The sequence below is a fragment of the Ovis aries genome, chromosome 6, assembly GCF_016772045.2.
Source record: "Ovis aries strain OAR_USU_Benz2616 breed Rambouillet chromosome 6, ARS-UI_Ramb_v3.0, whole genome shotgun sequence".
Lineage (NCBI taxonomy): Eukaryota > Metazoa > Chordata > Mammalia > Artiodactyla > Bovidae > Ovis > Ovis aries.
The window spans coordinates 102,780,043-102,792,673 of NC_056059.1; the positions used below are offsets into that span (position 1 = coordinate 102,780,043).

The 12,631-nt window shown below is 39.9% G+C and overlaps 1 protein-coding gene across 6 annotated transcripts in view; it reads right to left on the reverse strand.

The window, feature by feature from the left end:
• KLHL8 (kelch like family member 8) overlaps nt 1-12,631 on the reverse strand; it is a 60,746-nt gene that overhangs the window by 5,962 nt on the left and 42,153 nt on the right. For all 6 annotated transcript variants that reach the window (XM_027971165.3, XM_042251620.2, XM_042251619.2 and 3 more), the window contains 3 exons: nt 8,697-8,865; nt 8,320-8,479; nt 5,418-5,619 (listed from right to left, as the gene is read on the reverse strand). In XM_027971165.3, coding sequence (XP_027826966.1) covers nt 5,418-5,619; nt 8,320-8,479; nt 8,697-8,865 — 531 coding nt within the window. The remainder of the gene's footprint in view (nt 1-5,417; nt 5,620-8,319; nt 8,480-8,696; nt 8,866-12,631) is intronic.

Sequence of the window (12,631 nt, forward strand, 5' to 3'; positions counted from 1 at the left end):
CCCTTAGAAGAAATGGAGTAGCCCTCATATCAACAAAACAGTCCAAAATGCAGTACTTGGGTGCAATCTCAAAATGACGGAATGATCTTAGTTTGTTTAGAAGGCAAAACATTCAATCACAGAAATCCATGTCTATGCCCCAACCACTAATGCCAAAGAAGATGAAGTTGAATGGTTCTATGAAGACTTACAAGACTTTCTAGAACACCCCCAAAAAGATGTCCTTTTCATTATATAGGACTGGCATGCAAAAGCAGGAAGTCAAGATATACCTGGAGTAACAGGCAAGTTTGGCCTTGGAGTACAAAATGAAGCGGGGCAAAGACTGACATTTTTGCCAAGAGAACACACCGGTCATGGCAAACACTATCTTCCAACAACACAAGAGATGACTCTACACATGGACATCACCAGATGGTCAATACTGAAATCAGACTGATTAAATTCTTTGCAGCTGAAGATGAAGAAACTCTATACAGTCAGCAAAAATAAGACCAGGAGCTGACTGTGGCTAAGGTCATGAACTCCTTAATGCAAACATCAGACTTAAACTGAAGAAAGTAGGGAGAATCACTAGGCTATTCAGGTATGACCTAAATCTAATCCCTTATGATTATACACTGAAAGTATTCAATGGACTAGATCTAGTAGACAGAGTGCTTGAAGAACTGTGGACAGAGGTTTGTAACACTGGATAGGAGACAGTGGCCAAAACCATTCCCAAGAAAAAGAAATGCAAAAAGGCAAAATGATTGTCTGAGGAGGCCTTACAAATAGCTGAGGAAAGAAGAGAAGCAAAAGGCAAAGGAGAAAAGGAAAGATATACCCATCTGACTGCAGAGTTCCAAAGAATAGCAAGGAGAGATAAGAAAGCTTTCCTCCATGAACAATGCAAAGAAATAGAGGAGAACAACAGAATGGGAAAGACTAAGAGATCTGTTAAAGAAAATTAGATTCCAAGGGAATATTTCATACAAAGATGGGCACAATAAAGGACAGAAATGGTATGGACCTAACAGAAGCAGGAGAGAAACTATAAAAAAGAAACTGCACAAAAAAACTGTATAAAAAAGGTCTTAATGACTCAGATAACCATGATGCTGTAATCACTCAGCTAGAGTCAGATATCCTGGAGTGTGAAGTAAAGTGGGCCTTGGGAAGCATTACTACAAACAAAGCTAGTGGAGGTAATGGAATTCCTGTTGAGCTATTTCAGAACCTAAAAGATGATGCTGTGAAATGCTGTATTTAATATGCCAGCAAATTTGGAAAACTCAGCAGAGGCCACAGGACTGGAAAAGGTCAGTTTTCATTCCAATCCCAAAGAAGGGCAATGCCAAAAATTTTCAAACTACTGCACAACTGTGCTCATTTCAATGCTAGCAAACTAATGCTCAAAATCCTTCAAGCTAAGCTTCAGCAGTAAGTAAACTGAGAACTTCCAGATGTACAAGCTGGGTTTAGAAAAGGCAGAGGAACCAGAGATCAAATTGTCAAATTTGTTGGATCATGGAGAAAGCAGGGGAGTCCAGAAAAGTATCTAGTTGGGGACGGACAGGGAGGCCTGGCGTGCTGCGATTCATGGGGTCGCAAAGAGTCGGACACGACTGAGCGACTGAACTGAACTGATGTTTCAATGACTTAGTTTTTGACTGTGTGGGTCAAAACAAACTGGAAAATTCTCAAAAAAATGGGAATACCAAACCACTTTACCTGTCTCCCAAGAAACAGGTATTAGAAATGCAGGTCAAGAAACAGCAATTAGAAATGGACATGAAACAACTGTTCAGTTCAGTCGCTCAGTCATGTCTGAATCTTTGCGACCCCATGAATCGCAGCACACCAGGCCTCCCTGTCCATCACCATCTCCCGGAGTTCACTCAGACTCACGTCCATTGAGTCTGTGATGCCATCCAGCCATCTCATCCTCTGTCGTCCCCTTCTCCTGCCCCCAGTCCCTCCCAGCATCAGAGTCTTTTCCAATGAGTCAACTCGTTGCATGAGGTGGCCAAAGTACTGGAGCTTCAGCTTTAGCATCATTCCTTCCAAAGAAATCCCAGGGCTGATCTCCTTCAGAATGGACTGGTTGGATCTCCTTGCAGTCCAAGGGACTCTCAAGAGTCTTCTCCAACACCACACTTCAAAAGCATCAATTCTTCGGTGCTCAGCCTTCTTCACAGTCCAACTCTCACATCCATACATGACCACAGGAAAAACCATAGCCTTGACTAGGCGACCTTAGTCAGCAAAATAATGTCTCTGCTTTTGAATATGCTATCTAGGTTGGTCATAACTTTTCTTCCAAGGAGTAAGCGTCTTTTAATTTCATGGCTGCAGTCACCATCTGCAGTGATTTTGGAGCCCCCCCCAAAAAAGTCTGACACCGTTTCTACTGTTTCTCCATCTATTTGCCATAAAGTGATGGGACCGGATGCCATGATCTTCGTTTTCTGAATGTTGAGCTTTAAGCCAACTTTTTCGCTCTCCTCTTTCACTTTCATCAAGAGGCTTTTTAGCTCCTCTTCACTTTCTGCCATAAGGGTGGTGTCATCTGCATATCTGAGGTTATTGATATTTCTCCTGGCAATCTTGATTCCAGCTTGTGTTTCTTCCAGTCCAGCATTTCTCATGATGTACTCTGCATATAAGTTAAATAAGCAGGGTGACAATATACAGCCTTGATGCACTCCTTTTCCTATTTGGAACCAGTCTGTTGTTCCATGTCCAGTTCTAACTGTTGCTTCCTGACCTGCATACAGATTTCTCAAGAGGCAGGTCAGGTGGTCTGTATTCCCATCTCTTGAAGAATTTTCCACAGTTTATTTTGATCCACACAGTCAAAGGCTTTGGCGTAGTCAATAAAGCAGAAATAGATGTGTTTCTGGAACTCTCTTGCTTTTTCCATGATCCAGCAGATGTTGGCAATTTGATCTCTGGTTCCTCTGCCTTTTCTAAAACCAGCTTGAACATCAGGGAGTTCACGGTTCACGTATTGCTGAAGCCTGGCTTGAAGAATTTTGAGTATTACTTTACTAGCATGTGAGATGAGTGCAATTGTGCAGTAGTTTGAGCATTCTTTGGCATTGCCTTTCTTTGGGATTGGAATGAAAACTGACCTTTTCCAGTCCTGTGGCCACTGCTGAGTTTTCCAAATTTGCTGGCATATTGAGTGTAGCACTTTCACAGCATCATCTTTCAGGATTTGAAACAGCTCAACTGGAATTCCATCACCTCCACTAGCTTTGTTCATAGTGATGCTTTCTAAGGCCCACTTGACTTCACATTCCAAGATGTCTGGCTCTAGATGAGTGATCACATCATCATGATTACCTGGGTCATGAAGATCTTTTTCGTACAGTTCTTCCGTGTATTCTTGCCACCTCTTCTTAATATCTTCTGCTTCTGTTAGGTCCATACCATTTCTGTCCTTTATCAAGCCCATCTTTGCATGAAATGTTCCCTTGGTATCTCTAATTTTCTTAAAGAGATCTCTAGTCTTTCCCATTCTGTTGTTTTCCTCTATTTCTTTGCACTGATCGTTGAAGCAGGCTTTCTTATCTCTTCGTGCTATTCTTTGGAACTCTGCATTCAAATGCTTATATCTTTTCTTTTCTCCTTTGCTTTTCGCCTCTCTTCTTTTCACAGATATTTGTAAGGCCTCCCCAGACAGCCATTTTGCTTTTTTGCATTTCTTTTCCATGGGGATGGTCTTGATCCCTGTCTCCTGTACAATGTCACGAACCTCATTTTGGGTGAATTTAACTCAGATGACCATTATATCTACTACTGCGGGCAGGAATCCCTCAGAAGAAATGGAGTAGCCATCATGGTCAACAAAAGAGTCCAAAATGCAGTACTTGGATGCAATCTCAAAAACGACAGAATGATCTCTGTTTGTCTCCAAGGCAAACCATTCAATATCACAGTTATCCAAGTCTATGCCCCAACCAGTAATGCTGAAGAAGCTGAAGTTGAACGGTTTTATGAAGACCTACAAGACCTTTTAGAACTAACACCCAAAAAAGATGTCCTTTTCATTATAGGGGACTGGAATGCAAAAGTAGAAGTCAAGAAACACCTGGAGTAACAGGAAAATTTGACCTTGGAATGTGGAATGAAGCAGGGCAAAGACTAATAGAGTTTTGCCAAGAAAATGCACTGGTCATAGCAAACACCCTCTTCCAACACAAGAGAAGACTCTACACATGGACATCACCAGATGGTCAACACCAAAATCAGATTGATTATATTCTTTGCAGCCAAAGATGGAGAAGCTCTATACAGTCAACAAAAACAAGACCAGGAGCTCACTGTGGCTCAGATCATGAACTCCTTATTACCAAATTCAGACTCAAATTGAAGAAAGTAAGGAAAACCGCTAGACCATTCAGGTATGACCTAAATCAAATCCCTTATGAAACAACTGACTGGTTCAAAATTAGGAAAAGAGTACAACAAGGCTGTATACTGACCCCGCTTATTCAACCTCTATGCAGAGTACATCATGTGAAATGCTCGGCTGGATGAAGCACAAGCTGGAGCCAAGATTGCGGGGAGACGTATCAACAACCTCAGATATGGAGATGATACCACTGTAGTGGCCGAAAGTGAGGAAGAACTAGAGAGACTCCTGATGAGGTTTTGTGAAAGCTGATAGTGAAAAAGCTCACTTGAAACTCAACCTTCAAAAAACTAGGATCAGGTCATTCATGGCAAACAAAAGAAGAAAAAGTGGAAGCAGCGACAGATTTTAATTTCTTGGGCTCCAAAATCACTGCAGACAGTGACTGCAGCCCTGAAATTAAAAGACACTTGCTCTTTGGAAGGAAAACTATGACAAACCTAGGGAGCATATTAAAAAGCAGACACATCACTTTGCCATCTAGTCAAAGGTCCATCTATTCAAAGCTATGGTTTTTCCTAGTAGTCATGTATGGATGTGAAAGTTGGACCATAACAAGACTGAGCACTGAAGAACTGATGCTTTTGTTCTGTGGTGTTGAAGAAGACTCTTGAGAGTCCCTTGGATTGCAAGATCCAGCCAGTCCATCCTAAACGAAACCAGTCCTGATATTCATTGGAAGGACTGATGCTGAAACTTCAAAACTTTGGCCACTTGATGCAAAGAGCCGACTCATTCCAAAAAACCCTGATGCTGGGAAAGATTGAAGGCCAGAGGACAAAGGGGCAGCAGAGGGCAAGATGATTAGATAGTATCACCAACTCAATAGACATGAGTTTGAGCAAACTCTGGTAGATAGTGAAGGTCAGGGGAGACTGGTGTGCTATAGTTCATGGGGTCGCAGGGAGTCAGACACAACTCAGTGACTGAATACACAAAAAGCAACACCTTAGCACTCTAAAATAATCTGTTATTGGAAGATCCCATTAAAACATAAAGCAAACATAAAAGTTACCTATTCAGCACTGGATCAAATGCTTCCACTGTATTTAGATATGCATTGCCATTATGACCACCAACTGCAAAGATTTTGCCCATCACTGTTGCGATCCCCACTCCACCTCTGGGAGTGGTAAGGGCTGCTACGTAATCCCATTTGTTGCTTCGAGGGTCATACCGCTCAACAGAACTCAGAGGAGAATTATCATCAAAACCACCTATGTAAAGGAAAAATTTAAAAACAGTATTATGTTTCATAGAAAGTAACCATTAAATCTCAATTCAAAAGCTTTTGAAAGCCAATCTTTTCAAAACATTTTAGAAAACCCAAATATCTATCACTACTACCAACTCTTATTACACATTTTCTACAATTCAAGATAATTTAAGTATTACTTTCCTCAGTGCTAGGATTAAAAATCTTAAAGTGAGAAAAACTGGAGTCCCTATATTTAAGTAGATGATTTAGGAAGAAAAAAACCCACAGACATTTAATTTTTCCTTAGCATCCTAGAGGCAAGCAAAAAATACTGAGATTCCTTCTGTGCATATATTCCTTCTGTGTATATATCAGATTTTTAAACAGTAAGGCTTGAGACTAGAATAAATCACACTAAATCACTTGACTCATTTAGGTAAGTCAAAATTTTCCAACTATTTCCCTTAGTACTATAATTGCAATCATAATTGCAGAGATGGTGGACTATGATTGAATTCTTAGCAATTTTTGCCAAAACTGTATCTTCATGCTACATTTCTCAATGCTGACAGTCCTCTCTATAGATTATCTTAACAAAGGAGATCCAACCAGTCCATTCTGAAGGAGATCAGCCCTGGGATTTCTTTGGAAGGAATGATGCTAAAGCTGAAGCTCCAGTACTTTGGCCACCTCATGCAAAGTGCTGACTCATTGGAGAAGACTTTGATGCTGGGAGGGATTGGGGGCAGGAGGAGAAGGGGACAACAGAGGATGAGATGGCTGGATGGCGTCATGGACTTGATAGACATGAGTCTGAATGAACTCCGGGAGATGGTGATGGACAGGGAGGCCTGGCGTGCCGTGATCCATGGGGTCGCAAAGAGTCGGACACGACTGACCGACTGAACTGAACAATGTTACTTATCATGTTTCTGAGTGTTAAACACAGAGACTACTATTTTAACAGTGCTCTTTCCTTTAAAAAATAAATGTCTCTTTTTAGGCTCCATCTCAGTCTATGTGAGTAACAGGTCTCCTGGGTGACTAAGCCTATTTTCCTGAGACAGGAAGTGTTGATATTATGACCAGTCCTTTTAGAAAGAAGGTCAGGTTAAAAAATCAATCAACAAAGTCAGCTTCTCTAATGGGTTTAATTTCATTGTATCAACTGAGATAAAATTCACTGAACAAATGCAGTAGTGCCATCCCCACCACAACTATGATATAAAATGTTCTTCCACTCCAACAAGGCTTTAGCTTTAATTACTGCTAATGTTAATGGAGGAGATTAAGTTTTTAAGACAGGGTAGTTCTATTTTTGATAGCATTCTTTTTCTTTGGCTCCCTATACTCTTTCTAGGTAATACATATAAATCTTGAACAAAAAGCTCAAAGCAGAGGAATAAAAAAGGCAGGATGCAATTAGCTTCCTGGACATACAGTTTACCTTCAAAGTTTTTTTATTCAAATCAGTTATACATGTTTTAAGTAGGATTTGGATGAACAAGAGGGTTTTTTTTTTTTTTTGAAAGGTTCAACCTGAGTCAGTCTTATTTTTACCATGTCTGTTCTAAACTACAAGGGCTCAGAAAATTTAACAAGTAACAGAAACACTGATGCTCCTACTGAGATGCCAAGACCTATGCTAGATAGGGAGCTGTGAGAGGAGCACTGGCGTACTGTAACAGCTCTGGGTTCTCACAGACCCTTCTTTAAATTCCAGCTTTGTCAGCTTACTTAGGCATGTGACTATGAGTAAATATTCACTCTCCAGTTTCTGACCACCTCAAAGAGCTGCTGTGATGATCAGGCAAGACTAAAAGGGTAAATTATGTTATTTTCCCTCTTTAATACACGTAAGCACTGAGATATCCAGTATGACTTCTATTACTTGCAGATGTTTAAGTGCCAACAATATCCTACTGTCTTATCAGCACTCTGAGTTTTGTAACAGCAGTTCATATTAACATGAGAGAGTATGACATACGCTAGTGACCACCTCTCCAAACACAACTCCTCCTATAAAGGAAGGGATTACTAATCATAATATAGCTACCCATTTACTGATAAGGTACTAGACACAGCTGAGATGCTTAACATAATCTCAGATTCTTAATTCTTAGAAATAGACATCATTATTCCCATGTCATAGCCCTTTAAAAGCCCTGACACTGGAAATGTGTTGAGTGGACCAACAGAAATAACACTGACTATCACTTATGAGCTGTTACAGAATCTGGGCCCCCTCCCTTGCAATTTAACAATATCTCTTTATTATTCATATGCACGTTAAAAGTCTGAACAAGTACTGCCCGCCCTATGGTTCCCTCCAACTCTACTATATAGTAAAAAGTCAAAGAGCAATACAGAGATGCTAGCCACCATCATGAATAAAACATGTCTTAGATCTTTACAGATTTATTGTAGCAAAGCACATTCAACCTGTGTCCTTACATTAAAAAAATATGTCTTATTTCAATGTAATCTCCTACTTTAGACATACTTGCCACTCCTAAGTAAAAACACGGAGGCAGAGTTTTAAACATGAAAGATGAAGATGTAAATAGAGAAGCAAGTCCATGAACCTGAAGAATACAAAAGCAGACCTTAGGACTGATTCCACTTGAGCCTAAATGCAATGTTATGTTCCTGTGTTGTTTTGTGACACTATCATTATATGTCCTATAAAAAATTAAACTAGAGAAAACCATCCACTCACCAACAACGTATAAGCAACCATGGAGCTCACTAACTCCATTGCCTGCTCTTCGCTGACCCATCTCTTTAACTTCTATCCACTTATCGAGATGTGGATCATACCTCTCCACACTAGACAGAGAAGCTACTCCATCATTGCCACCTACTGCATAAACATGGTTCTAAACAAAGACAAAAAATATAAAAACATGTTATTAGATTTTGAAATGATTTATGTGCTGTCCTAAAGGTAGACCAAAATGTGCAAGAGAGCAGTATTTCATGAAATAATCTGGGGTGTAATCTGCATACTGGAGATATGAATGTACCAGACCCTTCCTTACTAGGCTGGGGATGTAATGCAATGCAATCCAGTGACTGAGCTGTGATGTAACCCACCACGAGAGCCACAGAGCCAACGCCTCCACGGGGAGTATTCATTGGTGCCACTGTACTCCACTGATCAGATTCTATGTCGTATCTCTCCACATCGTTGAAGCAAGTGTTGTCATCTAACCCTCCAATGGCATAAATTGGGCCTCCCAAGGAAGCCAGGGCAATTCCTCGCCTGCAAAAAACAATAGAACACACTTTTGCATTCTGTTTCCAGAAAAAAGGCAGCAAAAAAAGTGTGCTAATACACTCATTTATCACGTTAAATGTCAATGTGGCTTTTTCTCCCATTATTTTTAGATTTATCAAAGCTTCTGAACAGATGGCTCTAGAGTTGTCAAACTGTGCACGTCTATGTGGACAGTGCCCTCTGGAGTTTTATACTGTATAGCCTACACCAATTAAGGGCTTCCCTGGTGGCTCAGTGGTAAAAGAACCCTGCAGTGCAGGAGACACAGGTTTGATCTGTGGGTCAGGAAGATGCCCTGGAAAAGGAAATGGCAACCCACTCCAGCATTCTTGCCTGGAAAATCCCATGGAAAGAGAAGCCTGGTGGGGTACAGTCCATAGGTTTGCAAAAAGAGTTGGACACAACTTAGTGACTAAACAAATACAGGTTAAACTTAAATAATAAAGGAAAATCCAACAAAACACTATAAATGGAGTCAGAAAGATTCAATTAGTACAACAGTCAGCTGCAGAAGTGAGAGGTTGATGAATTGACAAAAACAGTTTGCTAGAGAGGTCAAAAGTTAATCTCATTACTAAATTCATGTAATTGCAGAGCACATTTTGTTCTAGTATTTCATCACATCACATACAGTGAGTGAGTGACAGTCGCTCAGTCGTGAATAGTCCATGGAATTCTCCAGGCCAGAACACTGGAGTGAGTAGCCTTCTCCAGGGGACGTTCCCAACGCAGGAATCAAACCAGGGTCTCCTGTGTTATCAATTTTATATTACAAGCTTTATATCACATTGCTTTACTTTGAAGGGCATCTATTTATCTTGGAACAGAAAAGACTTAGCCTGTGTGAAAAGCTAATTCATCAGAATGGTGATTGGGAAAAAAAAATAAATGAATTTTTTTTTAATTACATCAATCAAAAGTTGAACTTTTCTAAAACTTATCTGTCACTAATTTGGTGTGTACTTTGGATAAGGTATATTGTTTAAACCTGTAACTACCATGTTTTTTCATCTGTCCATCTGAGAAAGGAGTAGACACAGCTGATATAAGGAGTCAATATAGTAATGCACTAAGAACAGTGACTGACCCATAGTCAGTGCTGTGTATTAGCTATCATTATTACTGGAGAGAGCTGCTGCTCTACTGAGAGTCTAACTCAGTTTATCAAAATAGTACCCTGGAAAGAATTCTTAAGGATAACGTTATCCTTCATCTCCTTAACCTCTTTTCCCTTGAGTATAAAACAGTGACTTACAAAATACTGTTATAAAAACTTCCAGGTGTGGGTGAACACGTGTGTACACTCTAGAACATACAGGTGTCATAAGTGAGTGTAATTCCCCTGACCCTTCAGCCCTTAACCCACAAGAGCATAAGACAATACTGATTGCTCCCTACAGCTTCCTGCATCAGTGCCTGCTTCTCTAGTCCAGCTTCACTGAATTGTGAAGTGCTCTAAAGCCTCTTATCACCCCACACTCTCTCTAGAGACAATCTAGATTCTTTCCATGGATTTATGACAGCGCTAATATGTATTTCCAGACATACATCCAACTTCTACTTCAAATCTGTCTGGATCTTCAACCTTGCTGCTGCTAAATCGCTTCTGTCATGTCCGATTCTGTGTGACCCCATAGACGGCAGCCCACCAGGCTCCCCCGTTCCTGGGATTCTCCAGGCAAGAAAACACTGGAGTGGGTTGCCATTTCCTTCTGCAATGCATAAAAGTGAAAAGTGAAAGCGAAGTCGCTCAGTTGTGTCCGACTAGTAGCGACCCCATGGACTGCGGCCTACCAGGCTCCTCTGTACATGGGATTTTCCAGGCAAGAGTACTGGAGTGGGGTGCCATTGCCTTCTCCAATCTTCAACCTTAACTTTACTCTAAAGTGATACTTACTGTCCACCTCCCTATGCTAGGCAGATTTTAAGATGCCCCTCTCCACAATATTCACTCTCTAGTTTTACTCCTGATTATGCTACATTATGTGGCAAAATGAAGATTATGTGAATGGGCCTGATCGAAACACATAAGCCCTGTAAAAGCAGAGAAGTTTCTTCAGCTGGTAGCAGAAGACAGGTCAGAAACTCAAAGAATGGGGTGGATCCTGCAAGTTATTTGCTTGTTTGAAGATGGAGGGGAACACCTGGAAAAGACCTAAGTAAGAGTGGCTTCTAGGAGCTGAGTGACCCCTGGCCTTCAGCCAGTAAAAACAAACTCTGTCCTTCAGTCGCAAAGAGCTGAATTCTATCCACAACCTAAAAGACCTGAAAGTAGTTTCTTCCCCAGAACCTCCATTACAGTCTACAGTCTACACCTTGATTTTGACTTCTGAGACTGTAGGTGGAAAAGTCGGTTAAAATTGCTGGACTTCTCACCTATAGAACTGACATTATGATCTTCACTCTCAAGCATCCTTTACTTACGTGGTGCTAACATTATTACCTGTATGATTATGTCTATTTGTATCTCCCCTTTTAGAATGTAAGCTCTATGGGTGTAGAGACCTTGGCTATCTTATTTACTGCTATATCTTCAGCACCTGATTTATCTTGCAAAGGACACAAATATTTACTGAAAAGTAAATCAACCCCTAGAGATGCTCTGTTAGGATGATGGGTTTCAATAAAACCATAACTTGAACACACACCAGTATCCATTCTACTGGTGGATAAAAAGATAAAAAAGAAAGGGGAAAAAAATACAGAAAACCAAGTATTTAACACGTGAGTATGATCTTGGAACACACACTGAAACAATCATTTGGGAGATACAAATTATAAAAGCAAATAACATGAGGAAATAATTGCAGTTCTATTATTCTGTATACAGTTGGAAAGCTATGGCAACGTTCAGGGCATATAAGACTAAAGAAATTCAACTGCTTTTTGGTAGACAAGTTTCACTCAATTCTCAGCTAAAAATAAGCTTAGCATGATAGACAAGGATATAAAAATTAAAAATGTACTTTAGGATTTTCTCCCCCATTTTAATTCACATGTTGGAATTTAAACTATTGATTTGTAGTTGCCATGTAGCATAAATCAAGCCCTACTAAAGTATTAAAATGTCATTTATAGATAAGTAGCATATGTTAAGAATAGGGTTTTTCCTAGTAAGATTCCTTCTCCTCATGAGTTGGAAAAGAAGGCCAAAATCTTTTCACATTTCCATCTAATTTTTCATATTTTTTAAATTTATTTTTAATTGGAGGATACTTGCTTTATAATATTGTCTTAGCTTCTGCCATACGTCAGCATGAATCAGTCATAGGTATACATTGTCCCCTCCCTCTTGAATGTCCCTCCTACCCCTCTAGGTTATCACAGAGCACAAGTTTAGAGCTCCCTCCATCATACAGCAAATTCCTACTGGCTATCTATTTTATATACAATGTCTAGGTTTCATTGTTACTCTTTCAACTTGTCCTTCCCTAATTTTTCATATTTTTACCATATAAGATAACTCAGTTAAGAACACTATGTTAAATTAATCAAGAAGAGAAAATTAAATGGCAGTGGATCCCCATGTACAAAATCATTTCAGTTGAGAACCTTGACTACATAGGAACTATTTTTCAATCTTTTCTGAAAATCTAAAATTATTTCAAAATAAAAACTTAAAACAACAAATGCTCAGGTGTAAGTCAAAACGATGACAACCATTATCACACTCAAAGACATGATTCTATTCTTGATCCTCAGGAAAATTTCTAAAATTAGAGTCATATTGGATGCTTAACAAAATGTGTTT